This window comes from Oryzias melastigma, linkage group LG5 (assembly GCF_002922805.2).
Source record: "Oryzias melastigma strain HK-1 linkage group LG5, ASM292280v2, whole genome shotgun sequence".
NCBI lineage: Eukaryota > Metazoa > Chordata > Actinopteri > Beloniformes > Adrianichthyidae > Oryzias > Oryzias melastigma.
In genome coordinates this window covers 25,049,301-25,076,312 of record NC_050516.1, presented here as the reverse complement: position 1 = coordinate 25,076,312, position 27,012 = coordinate 25,049,301, and the positions used below count along the sequence as shown (strand labels likewise).

Sequence of the window (27,012 nt, the reverse complement as noted above, 5' to 3'; positions counted from 1 at the left end):
AAAACATACTACTACTACTACTACAATGGTTTTATGGTGTATTATTGCCCCTTTTCACAGTTTAAACATAAACTGTAAGTCAGACTTAGAAGTGATTACTGTTTAGGGAAATGGAACGTACACATTAACAGGAAGGCAGATGTGAGTCACAACAGTAGTTTGAAATCTGACTCTTCGTTTCCTTTTCCTAATTTAGGTGAATTCAAATTGCGTATGTCTACGAGGGAATGTGAACACATTTTTGATCTACAAGTTCTGAAACTAAAAGTATCTAAAAAATTATTTGTAAAAGTCCTTAAGTAATCAAAAACAAGCTGGGAGTTTGTAAAGAATTGAAATTCAGACATTAAATGTTCCTAATGTTTCCATTAATTTACGTTGTATAATTTATGGGGCTAAAGATTTTCTTTGCCATTCATCTGGTTACATATGTAATGCAAATCAAAGTCTTTCCTATGAAATATATATTTAATTCTTTGTGATCTCAATTAAACCTTCTCATAAAGAGACAAATAAAAACAACTGAGAAGACATCTTTTTTCTAATGAATAAAAAAACACCTCTTACCTTCCAGGATAACCTCCTTGCCGGTTTTTTTGAGTGCTTGTACGGCCTCATCATGTGTAGCCTCCCGTAGGTCGTAACCATTGACCGACAGTATGGCATCCCCGACGTAAAGTGCCTCAGTCTGATCAGCTGCCAGGCCTTTAAAAATTTTCGAGATGAGGATTGGCATCTTGTTTTCTTTCCCTCCTGCAGGGCAACATAAAAAAAGAAAATATTTCAACAAATGTTCATAAAGGTAGATATATTTTTATTACTGAATACTGCAGCTATAAAGCTGCATGCCACCATTTAGGTTGTTTAAAAATCATAATATGGAGTACAGTTTCTATTTTAAAGATCCAAAAAGAGTTGGAAAATATACTTTCTGTATATATTTTCATATTTGCCAAAAAATATCCACAACAAAGGGGGTATGATGAAACATAAAAGAGATTGCTGACAATGTTGTTTACAAAAAACTCTCATATTACAGCTATTCTAATTTTGACCAGTGCAATTATCATATTTAAATATCTAAGTCAAGGTTATCACGTGACGGTAGTTAAGAAAGAAAATAAGCACAGAAAAGACAGCAGTAATTACCCTCCTGCATAACTTCTGCAGCTTCTTTTTATCCTCTCTTTCTATTCCTGTCATTAAATGAAGGTCAGACAGGAGGCTGTAGAAACTGCTGCTTACCGTAGACCTTCATTCTTCATGAGAAACATTATTATTAATTCCCACGGGCAGTCTGGATTTAAAGCTAGTGAGAAATTATCTAAAGGATGATTCCATTTAATTATCTAAAAGTATATCTAGCATACAAGTTTGAATACTTTTGATTAACCTCAGACACTAAATACTGAATATCTACCAATGTATTGCTGAAGGCCAACTCCTCTTAGAAAAAGCCTTCTCATTGCATCGTTTTCAGACATAAAAAAGTTAGTTAAGTGTGTTTCAATTTAATTATAGGGGTAACCTCAATAATTTGAAAAAAATGTAGTACAGTATTTGTTTTAAATATGTTCTTTCGACATATCCCTTCAGGGGTTGCCACACAAATCATCTTTTACTGATGGGCACGTTTGGTTTAGTGGAGTTTAACGGCAGATGTTCTTATTGTCAAATCCCTTTGTTTTATACGGGCAACGAGAGACCCAGATTTGGGCTCCCTTTGTGGCTCCATAGAAATGCCTTGTTTCCACTGAGTGGTCCAGACCGGACTGGACTTTTGCGCGTTTCCATTACAAAAGGGACCAGTTAAGCAGGATCAACTGGTACCATTTCTGGTCGCCCCCCTTTGAACATAGGTCCATAGAAAAATGGAATGTACCCGTGAGGGCGGAGCTTCTGTTGTCACACGATGTAACCCATTGATTGGCTGAAAGGTTTTACGACAATAGCAAGCGTCCGACCAGCGCTTTTCCCGACATTAAGATTCACAATAAAACAAAACAAAATTCCTCTTTGCCCCCTCAATCTTCTTGCAAAGAATAATAAATTATTTACATAAAGTATTCCGCTTTATTAATGGGGGTTGGGATGGATCTCATTGTCAATAACAGTAAATTCTGCCCTCTTCTGTAACAATGTACGTGTTAGCCTTACCTAAGCAATGACAGTAATGACATTGATGGGTATGTCAGAAAATTACTGTTTCAAGGTATAAATGCACTGTACAGTGTTCCATCATTTGTCGTGGGTGTTACATTCTAAACATTACCCATGATGGGTGAACTCCAAGAAGGATTGTAGGTAGATGCATAAAGGCTATACAACCCCTCACTACACCCTTTATACATTTATCTCTGACAGACATGAAGATTTTCACACTTTTCTCTCTAATTGAAACTCTTAAGGTTGACAAGCCCAACAGCTAATCAGGATGCAGAGCACTGCACTGTTAAAAATTGCACTGAAAAAGACTGCAATGTGTGAACCAAAGTATAACGAGGGAACACGGTACTACTACACATGGCTCAGTTGGCTGGGTGTAGGACTGGCAAGCAGAAAACCGGAGTTCACTTCCCAGAGGTACAATGAGCCATGGGGTGAAAGATACGACTGCCTAACTATGTAGCCATGGGGGAGGCTGACTCTGCTTCCACCTGTACTGGTCCCTGGCGGGATAAAATACAAGGTTGTGTTAGGAAGGACATCTGGCGTAGAACTCTCTGCAAAACTACTTTGTGAATTAGTAAAAGGTGATTTCCTGTGGCGACGCTTGACAGAAACACAGAATCAGAATCTTACTCTCACTGTCACTCGTGATACTAGCCAGTGATAGGCAATTGAAGGTTAAAGGAAAAATATACTTTACTAATAATATGTATTATATATAATATGATACTTAATACTTAATATGTATACATGTTTTTCATTATTGTTTCCTTTTTGATATAATTAGCAATAAATCAATATCAGCTCTCAATTCAATTTGGAGCTTGAGATTGAAACTAAAGTCATTTCTAAATTTTATCAAAATAAGTTTTAGATATATCGGTCTTTGTCTGCCAAATTGGTCCTCCCACAATCTGAAAACATGCAAACTTGTCCTAAAAACATGTTGTTTTTTTGGTGTGTCTGAGTTTGTACTCTGATGAATTGGCAACATTTTCAGGGTGCTTCCCTCCTAATGACAGCCAGAACATGCTCCAACTCCCACCACCAGTACCAAGACTTTGATGAAGCAGGGACAGAAAATCAATGAATGAATGGACAGAAACCTTCAGCCAAATTGCTTCCCTGGAAACATGCATCTGCAGGCCTTGAGACAGCAAGACTTAATAAGACAACTTTATCGGTTCATCACAACTAAGAGAGATCAGCACAAGCAGCCAGGATCACACTCCTGCCACCACTTCGTTTAGAATCACCAGCTTAGCACAGTTGCATTTGTTCCAACTGCTGAAAGAAACTTGCATTGCAATTTTGATGGCTAATTTTACTACAGCAAGAATACATAGAAATCATTTTGCCCTGAACTTTCTTTTTAACACATTACTTGAGGCCATGAAAGCATTATACCAGCATGAAGGAAAATATAGAAAAACACTTTACAGACCCAGATGGTTTTGCTTTAGAAGGATTGCTTCACAGCTGCAGTGTAGGAATATTTTGGGTAAAAGCCAAATAAGAGAGAAGAGTTCTTTTTTTTGTTCTCAAATAATGAAGACAGAGATACAATGCACATTTGTGTCTCTGAGAGCAGCTTGTCTTCAAGAGAATACATCAAACAACTCTTTTCAACAAAAACAGCCAAATCACCCAAGTGTTTAAATCACATAAAGCATGCATGGATGCTTAAAGACACTAGTTACAGTGAAAGTCTGACAGTGAAATAGTTATTAGGGATAACTGAGAGGCGAACTAATGGTTGATCGAAAAAAAATCTGTATATTTTTTTAAAGACCCACTAAAATACTCTTTTTATCTATTTTAAAAGTGTTTCCAGTGCTTTTTGAATTATGATTATTCTAATTTACGACTTAGTTTTTGCAGAATAGCAATAGTACATTAGAAATTTGCCTCTGAGTGGTGGACAGAACAATTGGCACAAAGCAACCCCACCCCCACTTCCTGTCACCCATTTATTTTCACTTATCCCACTAGCTTACAGCCCCTCGCAACCCTAACCTGACATTACCAGTGCAACTGAAAAACCAAAAAAGGCATGAAGTGTTGAGGCTATCCATCTGCACAGTTTTGAGCCAGATGCCAGCTCGGACAAGGAAACAAATACAAACATGAATCTAGTCGTCTACAAATGGATGCATCAGAATGCAAGCTTGTGGCTTGCCGTACAAGCTTTTACGTCACACCAACAAGCTTTCTCCAACTGTATTTTGAATGGGTATTTAAACGCTAGTTGTTTCAGGCTGACATGTATGCCAGTGCTACATGTATGCCAGTGCTTCACAATTAGTTTTGTTCTGAACCAAATTATTTTAGTAAGCAGCATTTGAAATTGTTTATTTTCAATTATTACTTTTATGATGAGACTAGAAATTGTTCCCTTTCACTGTTATGGTATACAATAAAAGTACTATCGAATAAGGGCTTCACAACTGTTTTTAATTCAAATAAAATCTTACTGAGAATGTGGCAAATGCACAGGCTTTACTGCCAAGAAACCAGACTGCATTGTCATTTTTCAAGAACTCAGAAGTGTAACTCGAGTTTTAATGATGTAAAGTTCTGAGTTTTCTATGAAACTGTGGGAACTTTTACAAGCAGATGCATAGAAAACCTACATACACAAAAAGCATAAAACTTTGCAGAGCAATTCATTCAGCAAGAAATAATGAAACAGACTTAAAAAGTCCTATTTAAAATGAAAATAACTATGCATAGATGGCATTGAAGTGTCCATTATGTGTTATGGGCCAGCAAACTATCCTACATTAATTTCATTTTGATTGAAATTGGCCAGTTTAAGAATAAAAATCTTACTCAAAAAATAAATGTTGTTAAAATAATAATGATGTTCAAGCCAACAAAGTTCTAGTAACTGTATATCAAACTGAAACAGTCTTTCCATGGGTTTGAAGAAAATTGTCAGTACCTCTCTGCTAATGAAAGAAAAAAAATCGGTTACTGAAATAACTTTAAATCATCAAAAACTTTTAAACAAAAACATTTTTTTAATTAAAAAAAAAGGGGAAAAAAAGTAACCAGTATATCTGATAAAAAAACACAAACTAAGGAATCAGGCCTGGATAAAAAGATGTCACTCCTGGAAAGAAAAGCTTTTGACTGCTGTAATTAGCATCACAGGTGTCTTCAAACATGTAATCAAGCTGTCTCCCTATTAAAAGGGTGACAAGTCCGTGTGCTGTTGGGTTCAATGTCAGATCGTATCGTCTGTTGCCGTTTGAGACAAGTGTACTTATGTGAAACACTAGGACACTACTATTGAAACCAAATCATTAAAACGCTGAAATATTTTGAAATGAATTTTGATAAGAGAGATGGTCCTTCCAACACACAAGACTAAACTGGAGCTTTTTGGGGACAGCTCATCCGATCTATGTCCAAAGATTTAGGGCAGGGGTCATGAACCCAGTTCCCTCGATGCCTACTGCCCTGCTTGCTTTGCGGCTAACCCTGCTTCAGTAATTGCTGCACACTTTGATCAGGTGTGTTCAGTCAATCAGAAACTTCAGTACCTACTGAAGCAGGGTTAGCTGAAAAACAAGCAGGATGGTACTCCTTGAAGAACAGGATTGGTGACCCCTGACTTAGGGTGTATTCAGGCATGTAAAGTCAGTTGGTCTGGATCGAGTCCTAAACATTGTGTTTGGTCTGTATTCAGACTCCCTTTCAACCAAACATCTCTGTTTCAGACCAAAGCTAGTAACCAAAACCACCTGACTAAAGATCTCTTCAGTCATTGGCCATAAATTATGAGGGCGGGGCAAAGCAACAAGGGAAAGAAATCATACAAGTCCAGTGCTTTGCAATCCTTGACAGGATAGTTTACTTATTCAAACTTTATATTTCGCTAACCAATTTTAGACTTCTATCAACGTCAGCTGCACTTTTTACGAGCTACTTTATACAACAGAGGTATAAAAGACAGTTAGGAGGAGGAGACGACAAAAAAAAAGTACGCTGATAATATAGATTGTTGGGAAAACAGTGTGAGAAGCAATAGCCCTGTTTCCATTGATAGGTCCAGTCTGGTATTTTGAGTGTTTCCATTGTAAATTGGACTCATTAAACAGTACTGAGCTGTACCCCATCAGTTGTAGGTCCATTGAAAAGTGGAATGGAATGGTTGGGGTGGAGTCAAGTATTGATTGGCAGAAAGTGATGACAGCATTAGATAGTGCCAATATAGTGCTCCTTTAAGCTAACGTTTCGAACGTTTGTAAGCATTCAGGCTTTTGCGGTTTCTTGTGTACTCTTTTGGTCATGAGTCTATATCAAAAATGTCTGCAAACAACAGCAAGGCCTGGTCTGCGGTGAAACTGCAAGCATTCCTTGCCATCCTTGGCGACAGTGTGATACAGGCTGAGCTAGCAGCATGCTAGCTGTCTATACCATGCATACTCCGTGAAAACAAACCGCACAGTGAAAGTGAGGTACAAAGAAGTCTGAAAATTATTAAGACATTGTGGGAAAAAATGTGGCTCCAAGTGTCAGAAAGGTTGCTTGTCAGTAAGAGGTTATTGGATTTAAAAAAAGGGTATGACAGCTAGAAACACCCAAGAACAGCTAAGAGCAAAACGTTGAACTATTTTGAACATTCTAATCTTGAAAATCTGAGAAGAAGCTGAAGTCTGTAGAAGGCACCCTTCAAACTTGTGACACTTAGATCACTTTTGTCAGTTTCAAGTTATTTCAGTGACCATTTAAGTTTTTTTCCTTCATTAACAGAGGGGTTCCAACCATTTTGTCTACATCAGTACATTAGCACCACTAAAGCGCTCATCATAGCACTTCCTACAGTGCCAAATGCATTTCTGTGTTCTATTGGACAGGCAGGACGGATAGTCTTGTTCCTCTGAGTCAGCCAGATGATGATGGAGTCACAGTGGCAGAGGATGTCATTGGTGTCAAAATAATTCTCCAGCATCATAAAATGTATCTTGGGTGCATTAAGACAGCAGCTGAAGAAGACGAAAGTACACAACGGCGCCAAGTGCCAACAACTTCATACCTCTTCCACCTATGTCTTGCTTTGATGCTCCCCCACTCTAAAACGCCATTTGCTGACCTGACTGCTGAATAAACATCCCTGACACGCTGTAGAGCTGCTGCACAACACATGTCCTCCTCCACCCCTCCCTACTTTAATTACTCCAACTTCTCATGTCGAAGAGTTCAGCACCTTCCAGCTGTGGGCTTGTCACTCAGCAGACTTGTGGGTGGCAATGATGGAGCTCACGTGACACTATTGGAGCTACTGATGGCAGGTAAATTAATGGTGCTAGCATGGACAGTACTGACATGTGCCTAATTAGGCAAGTTTGTGCTAACGCTGCAATTGAGGGGAAAAATGTTGCTTTCAGAAAGCAAATAAATCAACGTGGTCAGCACTTCACCAAACTACATCCATCACGTTGCATCCAGTGCTAATGACCATTGAAAAAAACAAAAAAACAAAACACTGGAAAATGCATTTATAAGAAACTTCAAAGTAACATGGGGAAATATTGCTGATGAAGCACACAACGGGAGAAAACACATTTGCAACAAAACATCTGTTATGTAAGACTGCACCTGAGCCTTGTTAGCTTACAGAAGTATGTTTTCTAAGAATTTAAGCACTAAAAAAAATGTCATGGTGTTTACCAGAGAAGGTTTCTGGATTTCTCTAAAAGGGGTTCTTCACAATATTTGCTAATTGTAGACAAATCTGTGCAGAAGAGGCTGTAAGTCTGGCTTACAAGTCTCCTTTCTTAAATTTAGACATGTCAGTAAAGGTTGCCTCCATGCTCTCGGAGTCTAGGGTGGGCTCCCTAAAATTAACACTGCTGGAGTACTCCACTTCCAGCCACATAGCTTTCATCTTTAGCCAATGACAACTGACTGCCGTGGTTGGCTGATCTCTCAGCTCAGCTGTTCACAATGTGGCGTCAGCTGGCCTGCAACATCTTCTGCCTTCCTTCATTTGGGTTTCCCATCGTCATTCTATCACTTTTCCCCACTCCTTAACTTCCACTTTGCACGTTTGAACTCTTCAGTTTGCTCCATATCCCGTTTCAGCTGTGACTGGCTTTTCCAGCGACCGCTTTCTATCTTTCTGTGCGTGCCTGCCAGTAAACCACCAGCATCTCAACAATGTCGTCAACAGGCTGCCAGCTACAATTTCATTTTAATAGCATGCTGCCCTATTTTAAAAACCCTCCATTTCCTAACAGAAGGACATTGCTTTTATGTCATTAGGGCCTGGCTTTGTTCTGTTGTTAACAGAAGAGGAGGGAGACCAAAGGGAACATGTCAGAGGCAGCTACAGTGATAAATAAACTTGGCAACTTGACAAGAGTGTAAGTTTACAATTATCTGTCAAATCAGCCCATCGAGTCCGGCAGCTGTCAAATGATTACTTGATAGCACCATCCTGTTTGAAGCCTCCATCTTAAAAAAACAAACTAAATTCCTTTCAAACCTGCAGTCTTAATGTTTTCTACACACTGCAAGACACTAAGAAATCACCACTTTCACATGAGAGAGAGGAACATTACACAAGCACTTCAGGTAAAACTGCAGGAGGGATCTAAAAATGCCATTAACTTTGTAAATTTGCTAATTTTTTAATTTCTCTGATGAGACCATAAACTAAGATTTGATTTTAACATTCTCAAGATAATTAAGACTAAATATTTATTCACCTTCATATATCTGGACCAAATCCCGTCTTTTCTTGTGGATATAGGTGTCTAGATCCTCCCTGTTCTTCTACAAATGAGGGAATCTGATCCTGAGATAAGAGATCAAGAAGCTGTGGGTTCAGGAAACATGACAAGGCAAATGTTTTCCTAAACTACGCTATACAACAAAATAGATCAGCCCAACTTGAAAAATATGGGTGTGTATGAATATAGATAATTGACTGTATGAGAGAACTGGACAGTGACCCATCCCCCTTACATTCCAAATAGGAAATACCTGCTGGTTTCAAGAAGCCAAAATCCCATAGACTTCTATTGAGAAATAAACTCTTATAACTCAGTCATTATATTTGTCAGAATAATCATTCTTGCTCTGCTTCATTCTTTTAACATGTTCTTGCTAAAAATATTTGTTTTCATTTTTTTTCTTTATTGCAAGTTTTTAAAGCTATAAACTGACCAGTCAGATACCTTGACAAAAGTATGACGTCTCTGATCGATTGTTCAAAAACTTTGATACATTTTTCCCGAACCCACTTTCAGTGGAAGGGGTGTGGACTTCCAACAAGCTCACTCCTGATTGGGGAGAGTGCTTGCCAAAGAAAATTGAACTCAGACAAATTATTGCTTACTGATGATGTCTGGCTCCAACACAGCGGCATCAATATTGTGAAAAAAAAGGTGACTGAATTGACCTTTTTTGCTCGGGGCTGGAAGTAAATCATTTTCTATAGGTGACATCACACTCGCTCAGTCCAGTTCTCTTCTACAGTCAATGATATGAGGTTTTTTTTTTTCTTTTCAGGAAATGAGCTGCTCTCATGTGAAAGTAAAGGGTTAGTTGGAACCTTTGACTGTGTAAAAGAACTGGACCTAGTGAGACATAGAAAATTATTTACTTCCAGTACCAACCAAACAAATAAAATTCAGTCACCCTTTTTTCACGATACGTCCATCGCCATGTTAGAACCAGATGTCCTTTGTAAGCCGTGATTGGTCAGTGTTGGTCTTATGGGGCGGTCGGCTCCTAAAAACAAGCTGGGAAGAATCTGTCAAACACTCAACATTTGACATGAGTCAACATACTTTGACTTTGAGGCATCTGATTGATTAGTTTCTTACTCTAATAACGAGCTACAGCAAAAATAAAATAAAAAATAAGAATTATAAATAACATGTTAAAAAAATGTAGCAATAATGTTTTTTCTGACAAATAGAGTCACTGAGTAATAGCTTTTTATGGGACTTTGGCTTTTTGGGACCAGCGGGTACTTCCTGTTTCCAGGAGGGAGGGGTCACTCAGTCCAGTTCTCTTATACAGTCAGTGATTCCAACACTTACATTTCTTTGAATTAAAGCTTTTTTTCATAACAACTACCACGCAATAAACAACACAAATGTATGACCTACCAGAGAAGCAGGGACTATAATTGTAGAAAGTAATATCCTGCTGAACATTTAAAATACTGAAGTTTTGTTTTTTAGTTCTCTTTTGGCTTCTTTTTGAGGACCTTTCCTGTGTGAGTGCAATCAAATGTTCAAAAACTGTTACAAAAATAAAAGTTTATAGTTAATGAGAAACATTCAAATAGATATGAAATATTTTAACTGATTCGTTTATTTATTATTTACTTCAAATACTAAAATATAGGTCAAACAATTGTTATGAGTAATGTTTTTTCTTCAAGTTCTTTATTTTTTAAAACTCTTATTTTGTCTAAAAACTGAGATAGGAACAGACATCCGGTGACTTTTAGGCGCTGAAATGGATTCTCTTTAAGGTGAGGCTTCGCTTTATAAAAAAAGCTCATCTGTCATAATTATCTGTGCTAAATACTGAGCCCACAGACACGCTTTGCTATATTTAAAACGAGCCTGTATTTGAAAAGCTGAATTTATGACAGTTTTTTGTGACTTTAGTTCGAAGTTAGCTAACTTATCTGCTGTGTGTTGCGTCGTCGCTGAAAGTCGCTGCGCTCAACTCAAACTGGAAAACTTGCTAATGACCGCGAAAAAGTCGTCCGTCTTTGCGCTCGTGCGGTTTTCGGACACCTCCGGTTTACCTTTAATACTGATGCCCAGTCCGCCCACATCTTGCTTGGTAACCCGCACGGTGCGCTTCACGTTGGTGATGGTTTCCGGGACCGGGGACGAGCTCAGGTTTGGGGGGTCTCCGTTGACAGCACCTGCGGGACTCTGGCTGGGCTTCGCGGGCTCGTCGGCGCCCTCGCCGGGGTTCAGAGTGAGCGCGTCCTCGCTCAGTGTGGCCAGCACCCGGACCCAGCGGTCCACCGTCACTCGAAGTTCCAGCAGTCCCGTTTTCTGCGTCTTCATCGCGGCAGCCATGTTCAACGCATTCCTGGAATAACTCTAGACGGGCTGGCAGCCCTGTAAAGAGGGGGTGGAGGAGGGCTGGGGTATGGGGGCATGCACAGATACACACTCAGGGACACGGCGACTCTCCTCCTTCAAACAGCCTTTTCCAGTTGGAAGAAGTAAAGTTAATCGAGGTTGATACGATTAGCGACGGTGTTTGACACACACACTCAAAGTTCAAAGAGCTTCTTGTTGAGTCTCTCCATTAATCATCTGTGTGTGGCTGAGTCCCACATAATTAGGTTTCCCTTCCTTCATTCATTCGGTTAGATATTTATTTCAGGGCAATTGCACAGCCCTGCCTCAGATTAGGGATCTAAGTCCCGATGTCCCCCATCAGACACCGCAGACTCTGCACTCATACAGATGTTCTGTCAAAAGGGAAAGAAAGAAAGTCTGCAGCGCCTCTAAAAAGCCCACCATCAACTCTAGCGCCTGAGCTCATTTCGGGCATGAAATCCACAAAGAACCCCCTGTTTGAACATGTCCATTATGAGTGTGGGCTTAACAGACCAAATAAAAGCAGACTTGTTGAACATTCACTGGAATATTAACCAGAAAGGAAAATATTCAGACTTTTCCTTGATGAGTTGATATGATTATGGGTCTTGGTAGTGTTAAACTTTTAGAACTCTTGTGTAAACCAAGTGAGCACATTAGTGAGTTCCAAAGCGGTCTCAAAAAAAAAAAAAAAGAATAGATAGGTGATTTCTGGTTTTCTAATGCTTGCCTACAGTAAAAAACTAGACAACAAACAACTAGGGCTGAGTATTGATAATAATTTCCGGAAATGATTCAATTCACAAGAGCCTTGGTTGATTCAATTCAGTTTGTTTTTTTATTATTTCGATCCTCTCAATTTGATTGAATTCAATTTTGACTTTACACAGTTTACATATTTAGACATATTTGTTTAGAAATACATTAATCTATATATGTTTTTAATATATTTATATTAGTATGGTACAGTTCACATACAAGTGTATTAGTGAAATAATGAGATTGTTAATAGCATACAGTGTTTGTTTCTCAAAAGAATAAGTTTTAACAAAAAGATCAAAAACATTGTAAACATTGTTCTGCTTCTCCTGGAGGGTGTTTCAGTTTGGCCACTAGGTGGCGATCACGCTATAGCAGTACACTTTTTTCAAGAAGAATGAGCAAAGACTGTGTAAGTAACAAATGGTTACTTAAAAAAATATTTTCATAAAATAGTTTGTAAAATTTATGCCTGTGAGGATATAAAGATGCTCATTTAGTCAGCAATGTATTTTAACGTCGACCGAGTGTTAGCATTAACCATCCTACGGGAAAATCCATTAAACGCTACCATCAAGCTAGCGGAGTTTTGCTTATGTGCTAGATCGATCTCTATTTTTATGAATCGGTTATTGATCTATTAAGCTTAGATCGATTCAAATTGATTTAATCCACCCAGCCCTGCTAACAACCCTTGGTTTGTGATATTACTCCTTTTGGTACTTTATAGACTAAAAACTGGGCTGTAAAAAAAAAACTAAAATTCCAACAAAGCTACAGGATGACTGAGCAGTTTTGCTTGGGTCTAGAATCCTTTTGAACATTAGTGTAAAGTCGAATCTGAATTCTTCCCCTACCCCTCCGATTGTAGGGGGATTTGAAGGTGTAGGAGTGTCCGCAATAGCTTTTTTTAAGGCTAACCCTTGTCGTGTAGGGATGCAGAGCCCTCCACCGCAAGGATGAACCGTGTTGCACTGTGCCACAGAGGAGAAGCGTTTTTCTTCACGTAGGTGTGCTCTGAAGCTCAGAGGTTTACATTTATGTGTATGTAATGTTGTTTTAGCATGACTTTTTAAAGTTATAAAACCAATGTTGTTATGTATATCTGAGCACTAGCAGCTCTGCGCTAACGTAGCTGACCAGCGACTGTTGATGACATCACTGAGTGCGAGTGACGTCCAAATTTGTTGACAGTATTTTTTTGGGGTGTAACTGATCACTGGCCATGGTTCGGCCCACACGTGTACTGCCTCCCCCACTACCGCCGCCACTACGTATCTCATGTGCGCATTATTTAAACCAATTGTCTGTCCATACCGAATGCATTTGGCGTCAAATTCATGTACTGTACACGTCTTTGTTTTAACAAGCGTCAAAATTGCTTCTTGATGGTTGTCCAAATGTCTGTTAACCTGAAGCTCCTGCCGCATGTGGGAGGAGCTTCTGTCAAAAACTTTTCTCAAACCCGTCATGGAGGAGACGTAGACTGAGAGATCCCGTTTATTTATTTTGAAGATCTGAATAAAAGCATTGGTACACGTTTCCGTGTCTGGGTTCAGATCTCCCAGTGAGAAGAAGTAGCTGTCCCTCAGCTCTGCTCCTACAACCGGGACATTCCGTCAGGGGAAGGCAGTATGGCAAGCCAAAAGGAAAAAGCGGGCATGGCAGTGCCTCAACTGTACATGTACTATGGATAATTATAATTATGGAAAATATTTAAATGTTCCCACAGTTAGTTTCAATACTACTATATATATATATATATATTAGGGGTGTGCCAAAATATCGATATTGCGATATATCGCGATATTTAGTCCTGCGATCGATTCTCGATGGGTTCTCACCGAGTATCGATATTATATTTTCATTTAAAGAGGCTATAGCGCTGAGCGTCTGAGTCGCGCGCCGGAACTATGGGCGCACGCTGCGTCGGACTTTTAATAGCGATGCACGCGCTCATTCGGGAGAAGCACCAGTGAGATACAGGCTCTGTAGCGCGTGTGTGAAGCATGTCTACCTGTCAGCATTTATCATCCATCTGTAGGAGATCCAGCCGGTAAGAAGTGACTTTGTCTGAGCGCTAGAATGTCAGCGATCACTTACTTTCTGTTTGCTATGGGAACTGAGCGCGTGCTACGCAGTTGTCTGTGTATGCTTCAAGGAGCGTCGGAATTTTCGCTTTCATGCACTTCAATTTTTAACCTGCTGCTGTACGGTGTAACTTTGATAAATTTATAATGTGACGTTTTCAAACAATGTAATTACTTGTTGCTAATGTTAATTTTAAAGTAATTCTTAAATAAAAAAGCAGGATTTGATGTATGAACTTAAATTTAAATGTAATTAAACTAAAGTACATGAATTCACTGTAAAATTAGGGAGAATGCTAATTAATTGAAGCACTTAAAATTATATTTATTGCCATTATTATGTGTGTTTTAAGGTTTTTACCTATTGACTGCTGACTGACCAAATGGAAAAATGATAAAAATTGGAAAAATAATCTCAAGTAACAGTTTGAGTAAATCAGCCTTTATTTTTGGATGCTCAGCCCTTTTCAAGTGAGAGAAAAGTGCACAAAAAATTAGGTCAATTTTGAGAGAGGCTGTAAAACATTATATTCATCATCCTTTGGTGTGACGTTGTTTTGGAGGTAGATAGCTGTCACTACTTGACTTATTTAATATTTGTTCTGTTTACAACAATTCTGCACTAAGTAGTGTCACTGCTGATCATGTTTACTATTGTTAACATTGAATCTGACAGATAATTCCAATTTGGTTGTTGTCAATGTTTGTCAAAGACATAGTATTACTGATTTCAACAATTTTGCACAAAAGTGTCTATAATTTGTTGCACAAAATAAGAAAAGTTGTTTAGTATGATTGTGTTTAAGGTAAAAAAGACAAATGGGGATATATTTCCCCCCAAAAACACGTTCTATATAATGGTAGTTATTAGAGAGGATTTTTACCAATTATCGCAGTATCGCGATATTATCGATATCGTGAGCCATGTATCGCGTATCGTATCGTATCGTGAGGTACCCAGTGATTCCCAGCCCTAATATATATATATATATGTTTTTCACTTTTTACTCATCTGAACCGTGACCCTAAAACCGTGTCATGATCCAAACTGTGAGTTTTGTGATCTATACCCCTCGTAATTATGCAAATTTTCAGAACCATTTTCAGGCTTTGCGTACAAACGGCGTGGCCATTGAATACACGTTGCAAGTTAAACCATGATTAGCTTAAGATGGGATTCCCTTTAATTCATGGGAGTGCTAACCGTTTGAAAATGGATCACTGAGGAGAAATCAATAACGATTTGTGCCCGGCTGGAATTCTATGACACCGTCTTTTGTATATCTGAATAGAGCTGTGAAAAAAAAACCTTGGACCAAGATTTGCAAGATTTGTACCGCTTCGACATTTTGTGCTAAGCCTCTTCAAACTGTAGGTACTATATGTCCTAATTTACAGTAAAAAAAAAAAAAGAAGAAGCTCCTGCCTGCTTGTCCAGTGTGAACAGCATGGACTAAATGTGCATTCAGGAACCCACGCTTAGCGCATTCTTGAATGACACGCCTCGTGGGTCCGTAACTTTACAGTAGCACATAATAATAAGGCAGAATTGAACACGAGTTACTGCAACAAGCTTGCAGCATGCTTCACACTCCACCCTTCTTTAGCTATATGTGTGGTATTCTTGGTTTCATTTGTATTCCAACTGATAAATTGGAAAGAAAGACCTAGGAGGATTTACTGTAGTACTGGAAATTACACCCTCCTGGTTGGGCATGTGCGAAACAATCATTACCCCGACAATAAAAAATGGATATGAACACAGTGACCTTTATGAATGGCTTGAAGTGTCATACTGTTGGATACAAAACAGAAAAAAAAGAAAATCTGATAATATATATCTTGGAGAAACTCCATAATCTGACCAGTCTGAAATAGACAGGCTTTTAAAAATGTATTCCCAATATTTTGTCGCCCCCTAGTGCTTGAGTGCCGCTATTACCACATAAGTAGTTCTCTCATATGTTAAGGCACTGTTTAAGAGTACAAGTGGGAATTTTCTTTTCTCTTGTTAAACAGTAAACTCTAACATATTAAAAGACTAAAATACTAAATCGGAGGTGTTAAACTCAATTGCACAGAGGGCCAAAATCCAAAACACACCTTAAGTCGCGAGCCGAATAGGATAGACATTTATTGACTACATTAAAACAACATTTTTAAGACTTAAAATATTTAACTTTTAATTAATAACAATAAAATAAAATGACCTGGACGGCCAGATATATTTACTCGATTTGACTTTGACACGTGTACTGCAACGGTTTCTGCTCTAAACTGTCTCAGGTTTTGCTAATGAACCGGGTGAAGAGCAGGTTTTGGTTTATAGTCAAATTAAATGGTGCTCAGATCCCTTGACTCCAAATCAAATCTGAATTATCGCCCCCTTCAATAAGCTCAGTGGTTTATGAGGTGTTGGTGCAGATTTTCCACGTACAGCCTTCACCAAACATGGTGCTGTGTGTGCAATATGGTCAAACATCTCCGCTAGGATTTCATTTGTTGGAATTGTTGTGTTGGAGAAGTACTACGTCTTGTTTTGATGTTGCTATGGACTACGGCAATTTTCCTGTTTTTTTAATGTCTTTTTTTATTCTTCCTTGGTATGCGTTTTTGAGGAAACATGCAATATATTTTTCACTCACAAGTTGTGAGAGGCAGTCTTCTAGTTTTTGTGTATAATGTGCACAATCTTGATCACCGTTGAATGATGGACTCTATTTTTTTTTTCAAATTGACCCAAAAAATTCCAGATTGACAAGAAAAAATTGAGTTGATTGTCAAGCCTAATTATTCAAATCCCTTTTTCCTTCATATAAGCACATTGCTAATTTTTTTAGACTCATAAATACTGCAATACATATAGAAATATCTCTTAATCCTATTGTTTACGGCAAGAAGAGGGGAGTTCCTTTAGTTTATTCACACACACTTCCTTATTTGCATATTTTTTCTTTAGTAAGATATAAATCAATGTCACATGTTCTTTCTCAATCTCCAATTTTAAGATACTGAAAAAGTATTGTGATTTTTCTGATGACACACAAAAATCTTTTTAGTTAAGGATAAAAAAATAATTTGATAAAGTAAATTGAGCAGACTTAAATAAATGTGTAATTTTGTGTATTAATATTTATAAGAAAGGATATAGATAAAAAAATATACATATATCTATGCAAATGTGTCATCTGCTGACATTACACTGCCATAATCTGTCCAAGGATTAAGTGTGTCATGGTTATTAGGTTCATATCTAACCATATGGCCAGTAGAATGCACTAGTCTTTAACAAAGAAACAACTCTTTGACCAATGGAAGTAAGATACCTGACTCGGACAAAAAATAATAGTTTTTACAGGCATTGGTAACATTTTATTACCACCTGTTAGCTAAATATGTCAGAATATTGGAAAAATATATAATTAAAAGTAATATGGAGCTGGTTTGTTGCTGAATTTACTCAAGACATTTGCCAAGAACAATTATTTTAATGCATCAAATAATCATAATGATTACATAAACAGCTTTTTCTTGACAGTAAACATGTTAAAAATGACGACGAAGCATGCCTCTTTGATGCGGTTGAAATTTTTCTTGTGGTTCACTTAAATTTTTAAAGAGGATGGACATTTGTTTTGTTGGTACATTACCTTCAACTGATCCTAAATCTTGGAAATCCTGAGGACAATTGCACATATTGTTTTTTTCACTTTGTCTCAGAATAAACAATGATGTCATAGATCTCTTTCAGTACTTTAGAGTTCTTGGCACACATATGTAAAAATAGTAGATTTAAATATCTCAGCAACAATGGAAATGAGGCTTTCATGTTTGACTTAAGCAGTGCATCTACCTAATGATGTTTTGCATTATGACACAGGCTTCCATCTGACCTCCTGTCTATACATCTGCCAGCTTATTACTTTGCAACGTTGGAGACAGGTGGCCGGCCTATCTTTGACTGCAGCTCAGCTTATCATGTTTTAAAGTGTTATTTAAAGGGAGCAGGAGGATTTGTCACAACTCTCACACACAAAATGAAATGTTTTTCTGCAAAACTTGTTTTTTTATATATCATTTTAGAATTTTTTTTGCATTTCTAATATTGTATTTGATTATTTTGAGACATTGTAGAATAGGAAATTTTTGATCCCACGAAAAGAAATGACTTTGTTACTATAGGTCTGTTAAAAACAGCAGATAGTTAATAAATAACTAACAAAACACCCAATAAATTGATAACTAATGTCCAGTGAATGAGGTGTTTTCAAGACTTTAAAATGAGATATAAGATGTTTTAATCGGTGTATACAGGATTAAGATATGTTATGGATAATTGTATTTATTTATTTAGGATACATTTAGCACGTTTAGAAACAAACTCTAATTGTTCCTAAACTTTGAAAATAATATCTGAAAATCAAGAAGTCTTTGAATATCGACTTTGATTTTGTGGGAAAATCACAAGGTTTTTTTTTTTTTTTTTTTTTTTTTTTTTTGGTTCTTGTACAGAATAGGGGAAAAAACAAACATATTTGGCACACTATTGAGTTAAAAATAGAAACAAATGGAAAGCCATAAAGTACTTAGAACACAATGTTTTTGGTTTAAAAGTAATTTTCTATTTATTTTTTTATTTGGTATTAATAACAATTACACAAACTGAAGAATGAATCTCTGGTAAAGACCCACTCAGAAAAGGGTGTTTTTAACGTGTTCCTGTGGCATTTTTCTGATGATGGAGGATAATTAAAAAAAATTAAGGTCAGAAATTTAAAAGTATTTCTTTTTTCAAACCATTATATATCAGTAGTAAAGGAAGCAATGTCTCTGGAGAAAGCTTGCAGGTGTGACGTGGAACTTAAACATATTGCAGACACATAGATCTATGTAGGTCTTCGTTTTTCTTGTCTGAGTTGGCATCTGGCTCAAAACTGTACCTCTGGATACCTCCAATATTGCTTGTCATTTTTGTTGCACCAGTAATGTTAGTTGTGAGGGACTGTGAGCTAGCCTGAGTGTAAATAAAATGATGTGGGAAATAGTGGCAGGCTTACCAATGGTCCTACTTACAATCCCGAAGCAAATTTCTATTGAACTTCTGTTTCTTTGAAAAAAAAAATGGCCTAGAAACAGCAACATTTTTTTATGGCTAAACAAAACATCATAATCAAAAGACCACTGGTAACGATTTGAAAATAGATCAAAAGATGATCAGAGTGTAACCTTGAATCTTAGTTGAAGCATAAATTGCACTTTTTCGTAGAGGTTTGAGAAAATTACAACCTCAATTTATCAAACTGCTCCTTCAGACGCCAAAGCATCCATTAACTCCCTATAGACTGGACAGTTGGTTTGCTCTGCTGACTAATTTCATCCTTCCCTTGTCTCTCTAACCCCCCCATCCTCCAAACATCTCTGCATCCCGCTAACCCTTCCCTCCCCTACTCTGCTACGAGCAACAGCTCTAGAGGTCTTCCATATGGACCAGTGTCTGACTGCCTGCCTCTCTGCAGTCTGTTTGTGTGTGTGGTTCAGACTTGTGTAGCCTGCCCCACCTGCCTCATCTACAGGCCAACCAGAACGAGCTACAAGATAAACACATCAACTGATAAGGGATAGAAAGAGGACAGACTGAGCTAGATGTGACAGTGATTTTTCTTATCAGATGAATGATGGGTTGCATTGTTGTCAGGCACCTGAAAGCCACTGACAGAAGGAAGTGCAGAAGACAAAGAAGGGAGGAAAAAATGGGAAACAAAGATAAGTGTATTTTAATTGATTAAAACACAGACATAATACATTTTTACAATGTGAATGTCATGCTGTGTAGTAAGCGGTCCTTAGTGGCTAGACGCATCACACGCCCCCTGTGACGCCCTGGGACTGGATAATAATGAATGAAAATGTGAAAGGTGATTATGAGAGGTCAAAGAGAAGAATACGTCTCAGGCCGGTACACCTGTGGCCCACCTTCTGCCATCTGAACCACTCATAGCACTTTTTTTTAACGCCACCACAGTCTTCGGTTACTCATTATAACCTACTGAATAATGTAAAGGTACATATGAGTGAGGGATCCAAGCGGAGGAGGATGAGGCTGAAGGATCTATATAATGGGGCTATCTCTCTCTCCATCTGGTCATGTGTTTATAATCCCCCTCCTTAATTCCAATCTATCTGTTGGACAAAACCTCATCAACAGCAACCCCTCCCCCCCAACAATTCAACAATTATTCCTCTCTAATATTATAATGCTTGATCTGCGGGCCCCGCGCAAGGAAATCTGCGCATATGGGTCGATGGAAGAGCGTGCCTGTCTTTATCTTTGCATTTCAGTGTCTGTTTGTTTGAGCTGTTGGGGGGCAGTTTGCAGCCTCAGGAGACTTAACCAGGCGTCTGCCACCTGACCCTGATGACTCCGACCATCCTGGGCTCAGCTGATACACGCGTCTTGTGGCCTTGACATGAGCAGAACAAAAAAGCATGAAGAGTGGGAGGGGTGCAAGGACAGAAGGAACAGCAGGCAATGAATGATTATGATGACTAGGGCCATCTTGCTTGCCTCGGTAGTCCCCCCCCCCTTCCCCTCCCCTTCCACCACCCTGGCCTTGGCCCTGGCTCTAGATCTGCTCCCACATGGACGAGTAATCTGGCTCAGGTCAGCGTGGGTCGTGTCGGTGAAGTGTCACCACCAGGCAGGGTCTGCTCTGTCAGCTGTTAGGGATGACAGGAGGAGAGGCAAGCGGAGTAAGAGCAACATCTACCAGAAAAAATAACCCAACCAACCATAAAAACATAATTCATGATTTAGGGAAGTTATATAGATATATAATCAACAAAAGGGACAACAACAAAAGCACTTGGATAATATTGGAAAGAGAAGAGTTGGAACAAAGGGAACAGGTTTTGCGGAGGTGTCATATCAGCCAGGCCTTATGCAACCTACGAAGCACTCGCAGATGGTATGACTGCTGGGAAAGTAGGGTAAACAGGCCCAGTTAATGACTTGCCCTTCTTGACTTTGTGCATTCTTTGTACAGGGAACCAAAGGAAAAATAACGGTAGAAAGCATTTCCACACAAGGATTTAGAATATTTCCGGTGAACCACTGTCTGTAGGCAAAAACAGGCTAAACACACAGGCTCATGTGGGTTATATTGATCATTGGCACTGTTGGCTCACTACTAGACGATAAAAAGTCCACTTCCTCTTGGAGCATAGAATTGTATGACAGGTCAAAGACACAGTTCCTCCAGTATTTATTTTTATCCAAGAGTAGCTTTTATTGTTAGTGTATTTTTTCTTTTTTTTTTACTTTATCTATTTTGTTATCTTAATAGACTCTAAAATGTTAGAGCATTGAATACGAATGGACAACAAAACCAGATGAACACTTCTGGATTTATTTAAATATTTAGAATTAGAATTAGGACTGGGAATCACTGGTTACCTTACAATACGATGCAATATGCCATACATGGCTCATGATATCGATGATATTGCAATACTACAATAAATTGTAAAAATCATAACTCACATTATAGAAGAAGACATATTTTTTAGGAAACTATATCTCAATTCATTTTTGAGCTTTAACACAATCAAAATGAACAACTTGTGTCTTATTTTGGTCAACAAATAATTGACACTTTTGTGCAACATTGCTGAAATTAGTAATACTATGTCTTTGACAAGCAATGACACCAAACCAAGACAACCAATCTTGAAATGCGCATCCCCTATCCACCTCCAAAGGAATATCTCATCAAAGGGTGATGAAAATAACGTTTTTCAGCCTCTTCAAATGAAAATAAAAGATCGATACTTGGTGAGAACCCATCAAGAATCAATTGCAGGACTAAATATTGTGATTTATTGTAAAATAGATATTTTGGCACACCCCTATTTAGAATATTGTACTATGTTATGATCAGCACTGGCTGTAAAAGTTTTCTTTGAAGCGTAATCACCTCTATTAAAAATGTTCTTGGCTTTCATGCCAATCATTTTCCTTGAGACCTTTCCATCTTTGCTCAATAATCCATGTTCTCACCAGTTCTTCTAATGTGTCACTTGCTTTCTTTGTACCTCTACAAGGAAATCCTTTGCTTGTTTCTGAAGCTGTCTTCTCAATATCACCCATCTCAGCCATTCTCAGATACGTTTAGTTAAATAGTTTTTCTGTCTGGGTCACGAGAGTAAGAATGATTTCAAAAACTGAACTGTGAGTCTTTTATTTTTATCCATCAACAACATGCAGTGAATGAAAAAAAGAAAAAATTAAATTAAGTTGATATTTTCACCATTTGTCTTTTAACAGTATGAACTGTTTTAGGTTCACTTGCTCACAGTTTTTAGAGGAACTTGGCTGCTTGGTTGTTCCACATCATGGAGAGCTAACCACAGAACTCTTGTGGATATGGGTTTTTTCTAATCTTTCAGCCTCTTCATGAAATTCCAGACATACTTGATAATTTCAAGATATGGACACTGTAGGAGCCATGGCATCATTTGTGGTACTTCTTTTTCTTATTTACAATTAGGATAGTTCTTAATGATAAGTGATCGTCGTACCACTCTCCAGTTCTTTGACCAACACTTTCACGTACTTCCCCAAACATTTAAATTTTGACTCATCAGTCCAGATCAACTGCTTTGCCCCCCAGTTTCTATGTTTTCTTTAATACAAGAGTTAATTGGCCTAGTTTCCACAAAAGAGGTTTGGCTTTTTGACAGCAACTCTTGCATAAAGACCACTTCAGGCCAGACTTCTCTAAACAGTAGATGGGTGTAGCTGGGTTCCAATGGTTTCTGCCAGTTCTGAACTGATAGCACTGCTATGCATCTAAATTGTAATAAGCTTGATGTTTCTTGAAATTTTTGTCTGGGACATACCTTGCTGATGGAGTAGAATTACCTTGTGTCTTGTTGCTGTGTTCAATCTTGTCATGACATGAAACTGTCTCAATATGCTTCACCTTGGTAGCAGTTTTGCTGTCACAGATGTTTATGTTCCTTGTCATGACAAGGCTTTGCTTTAAGTGTACCTAAAAGGATTGATGCTGATTCAAAGTCAAGAGGTAGTAACACCAAATACTGATTTTATATATGGTTTTCTTCCATTTACTTACTTTGTATTTTGTAAATTGATACAAAAAAGATTTTTTTCCCTGAAAGTATTCTTTGTTAACTATATATTTTTTCACACCTCCCTAAAACATTCACACAGTCAAGTAAAATAGAATAAAACAAACCTTTATTGATAACACAAGTAGGAAATTACATTGTTACCATAACTCTATTAAAGGAGTTGATAGATATTAAATAACATAAAAAATAACAATAGTAATTGTCCAGTGTATATGAGGTGCGCAAAGAACCAAGTCCCTCAGTTTTAGTTTTCCTATGTACCTCTGGTGGGGCATAGGCCATGAACAACTTCTTGCCATCGTCTTCTATTCTGTCCTTTCTAGCTCTTTCCAGGTGTGACCAGTTTTAGGCCCATGATAATTTGCTTCTTTTATCTGTACCAATATATAGTTCAGGTTAGCCTAAAAAAGTGCTTATTTCGTGATTATACAATAGGACAGTGAAAGTGCATCATAGAATACCCTTTTCTTTTTGTTGTTTTTTTTTTTCATTTTTAGTTTCTTAGCTTTTTTTAACCTCACAAAGACATATCCAAATCAGCTTTCTGTGTTTTCCTCCTTGGCACAAAATATCATTTTTATCTTAACGCACAGTAGGACATCATAAATTGTTGTTCAAGGCTCAAGAAAGGTCAAAATACTGAACTCGCATTAAAGCTTATTAGGGTATGGGAGAGTATTGACTTAGTGAGAGGGGAAAAAATCAAGCAACAACTTTGCAACACCTTGGAGTACTGTTTGTTTAGACAGTCGTGCAGTCGGTCCATAGGTCAGGTCAACTTATTTGCTATGTAACAGCCCTGCTGGTGTGATTAAAGACACTGTGACAAAAGACGCTGAAAGGCAAATGAAGGGGGGCACTGGCCAGCTGTCACACAGAGGGGCCATTATGGCAACTGAAATCCCAACACCGTCAGAGGCTTTTTCTTCGTTGACTTCAGCCTCCTGCTAACGGACTAGTTATCTCTTTGTTAACCTGTCACAAAGCTGGTTGACCAGATGAGTTAGATGGTTGTCACCGTCAAAGGCTTTGCCTAAAACACAATCAATGAATGAGCATGTTACTTAATTAAATTAAAGATAACTGATAGAAGTACACGCTGATTTGGAATTTAAGCACTGATTTGGAATTATCTAAATAAATTACTATTTTGTTACATGCTGCAAATTATTGCATGGAAAACCCAAACTCCTTGTATCAAATTTCTAAAATGTATGTTTTTTTGTTTAACTCTAAATATTTGAAACACTAGAAGAGTTGTTTTGGTTATGACCTTTCCATTACCTTGTGATATGTCTCACCTGTAATAATTTATTATACACTATGTGTATCTGTCACCGACTGTGTGATGTATAGAGCAGACCACAGTTTCCTCTTTCCTCCATTCCTGGCAAACAAGATCCCATTTCAAATGACAGTGACAGGAAACTTCCATTTACTTGATTTAACTCAATTTGCCAAAGAGGAAGGGGACAACAGAATGACAGCACCCTGATGTAAATATAAAAACATATATAAATTGAGTTGGGTTTTTTTTTTAGGTTTAGATTTTTGGAATGGGTTAAATGAAAGCCGTCTGATGTGTATGGATTCAATTTTGAATGTTTTATTTAAACAATAACAGTAGTTCCAGTCAAATATTTTCCTGCTGTTGTATGAAATTGCATCTTCAGAGCATAGAAAATCAGACTAGAACTTCAAGAGCCAAAGAAGAGCATGTTGAAAGTCCAAAATTTTACTTCCACAAAAATGTATAACATTGTGTTCTCCAGACATAAATTTCCATATTTTCCACACTATGGGTCACACCAGATTATAAGTCAATGAATGGTCTAATTTTAAAGTTATATCATATATAAAGGCACACTAAGCTATAAGCCACATTAAGGGAGACAAGAGTGAGAGATAAGTCTGTCAATCAGACTTTATTAAGTGTGTTCACAGCAATTACAGAACTTGTTTGTGACATGCTACACGTTAGCCATGTTAGAAGCGTGAAACACATAAAAAAACAGGGTTCCTGGGGGGTCTTAAAAAGCCTTAAAAAACAAACTATTTTCAGTGCTCCTTATGGCGTGGAAAATAGCCACAACCGATACTAGAAAATGTCATTGATCAAGTCAAATGTCTATGTATGCAACATAAAAAATGGCACAGTTATCAGGAGGTCACACTGACCATCAGAACCGTGACCTCGCTCTACAGGTAAACGCTGCAGAGTGAAAGGGGGCATCTCTGTAGTGGTTCCAATCAACCATAGGTCCTCTTTACTACCATGGTGGACCTTAATTTGTTATTGTAGCAGAGCAGCTGTGCGGCATGCTGCAGATAGCAGGTGGCAGCCTGGCAGGAGTGGAGGATGGGGGAGCTGGAGGGCTGAGGGGAGGGAGGACAGGAGCATGTGGCATATGTGGGTGGCTCTAGGAGGGGAGGATGGAGAGGTGACGTGTCTGTGTGTGTGTGTATGTGTGTGTGAAAAAGACAACTCACAGCCTTCTTTGCCAGCATCCAAATATTATGCTTGCAAGAGAAAAAGAAGGACACGTGAGCGTCTGGATGCGCTCCAGAACCACTGTGCTGACTGCTCTTGTTTTTAATGTTTTATTGTGCAAGTTCTGCAAAATAAAACCAGGACAGTTTTTCTACAAAACCAAATAAAATACCCTAAACGCACCACCGATGCTCCCTCCTCACTGGCATCACCTTCTGGAGCCATTTAAAAAAAAAAAGAAAGAAATGAGATCATCGCAGCAACATGTTATGATCATAAACGCCTTTGCTGTGGACAGACTGACATGAGGATGAGCTGAGCCGGTGTTCCCAGTGCGCTGGGATTTAATCATTACTGAGTCACCGTTCCGTTGCTGGAAGTTCACTGGCCGCTCGAGCCTGTCTCCGTCGCGCTTGAGAAAACCCGTCTGGTAATCGGAGGAGAGTCGCTGTTTCGCTCCCACAGCTTGTGTCTCCGTGCGTCTGGATGGGAGACGGGGTTTCGCAGGCGCTTTACTGCGGGGAATGAGCTTGATGAGAGTAACCACAACCATTCTGGCCAGAAAAGCGAGCACTTTTGAAGACATGGTTGGAATGCCAAGTGTCACAACTCGTAAGTAAGCAGAGATTTTTTTCATTATTTATTTATTTTACTGATCTGTGCATGCTTGATCCACAGGTGTCTGCTGGACTTTTTACTCATTTTAAACCAAGATTTATCCTGAAAATTTAAACTTTAGTAGATACATATAATGTGTGTCTCATCAAAGAATAGAAAAGTTGCTATTTACTTCAGATTAAGACAAATGAATATCATAGGAAAACATAACTTTAGTAATTTATTTGTCTGGAGAGGTCTAAGGCTCATTAGGGTCCATTAAAAGGGTGTGGATAAACTATGCATAACACATACTCTTTTGAATGTATTATCCCTAATACAGCCCTCACATGACTGCCATTATGCTTCTATTTGATGAGTAGCAGCTTGTGGTCTATGTGTCTTTTCAGAGGAGGATTTGGAGCCTTTAATCCACCAGACTAAGTTTTTTTTTTCTTTTTCTCCTTCCACCATCTGGAGTTTACAGCTTTTTAAGACAAAAAGTGGTGTGAAACCATGGGCTGGGACTGCTGCTCAACGCCAGAGGGATTCCCCACTGTCCCACCCCCTCTTAGTCTTAGGTTTCTTCCTGCTTTACATGCCAGGTCAATGGTCCAGCTCTCCCATTCATAGTCAGCAGGGCCTGAGGGCTTGATAG

The 27,012-nt window shown here is 38.3% G+C and overlaps 2 protein-coding genes across 4 annotated transcripts in view; one reads left to right on the top strand and one right to left on the bottom strand.

Moving 5' to 3' along the window:
• snta1 (syntrophin, alpha 1) overlaps window positions 1-12,119 on the bottom strand; it is a 36,756-nt gene extending 24,637 nt beyond the window's left edge. Inside the window, exons 1-2 of the mRNA XM_024269493.2 lie at window positions 10,952-12,119; window positions 568-753 (exon numbers count right to left, since the gene is read on the bottom strand). Of these exons, the coding sequence (XP_024125261.1) occupies window positions 568-753; window positions 10,952-11,234 (469 nt within the window). The 5' untranslated portion in view covers window positions 11,235-12,119. The remainder of the gene's footprint in view (window positions 1-567; window positions 754-10,951) is intronic.
• cbfa2t2 (CBFA2/RUNX1 partner transcriptional co-repressor 2) overlaps window positions 10,613-27,012 on the top strand; it is a 60,824-nt gene continuing 44,424 nt past the window's right edge. The window contains exon 1 of one of the 3 annotated variants that reach the window (XM_024269490.2): window positions 10,613-10,669. Coding sequence is in view for 1 of the 3 variants with exons in the window: in XM_024269486.2 (XP_024125254.1) it covers window positions 26,282-26,369 (88 nt within the window). In the remaining 2 variants the exon portion in view is untranslated. Of the gene's footprint in view, window positions 10,670-25,503; window positions 26,374-27,012 lie in introns of those variants that run through there. The other 2 variants (XM_024269486.2, XM_024269492.2) reach the window with 2 other exon arrangements.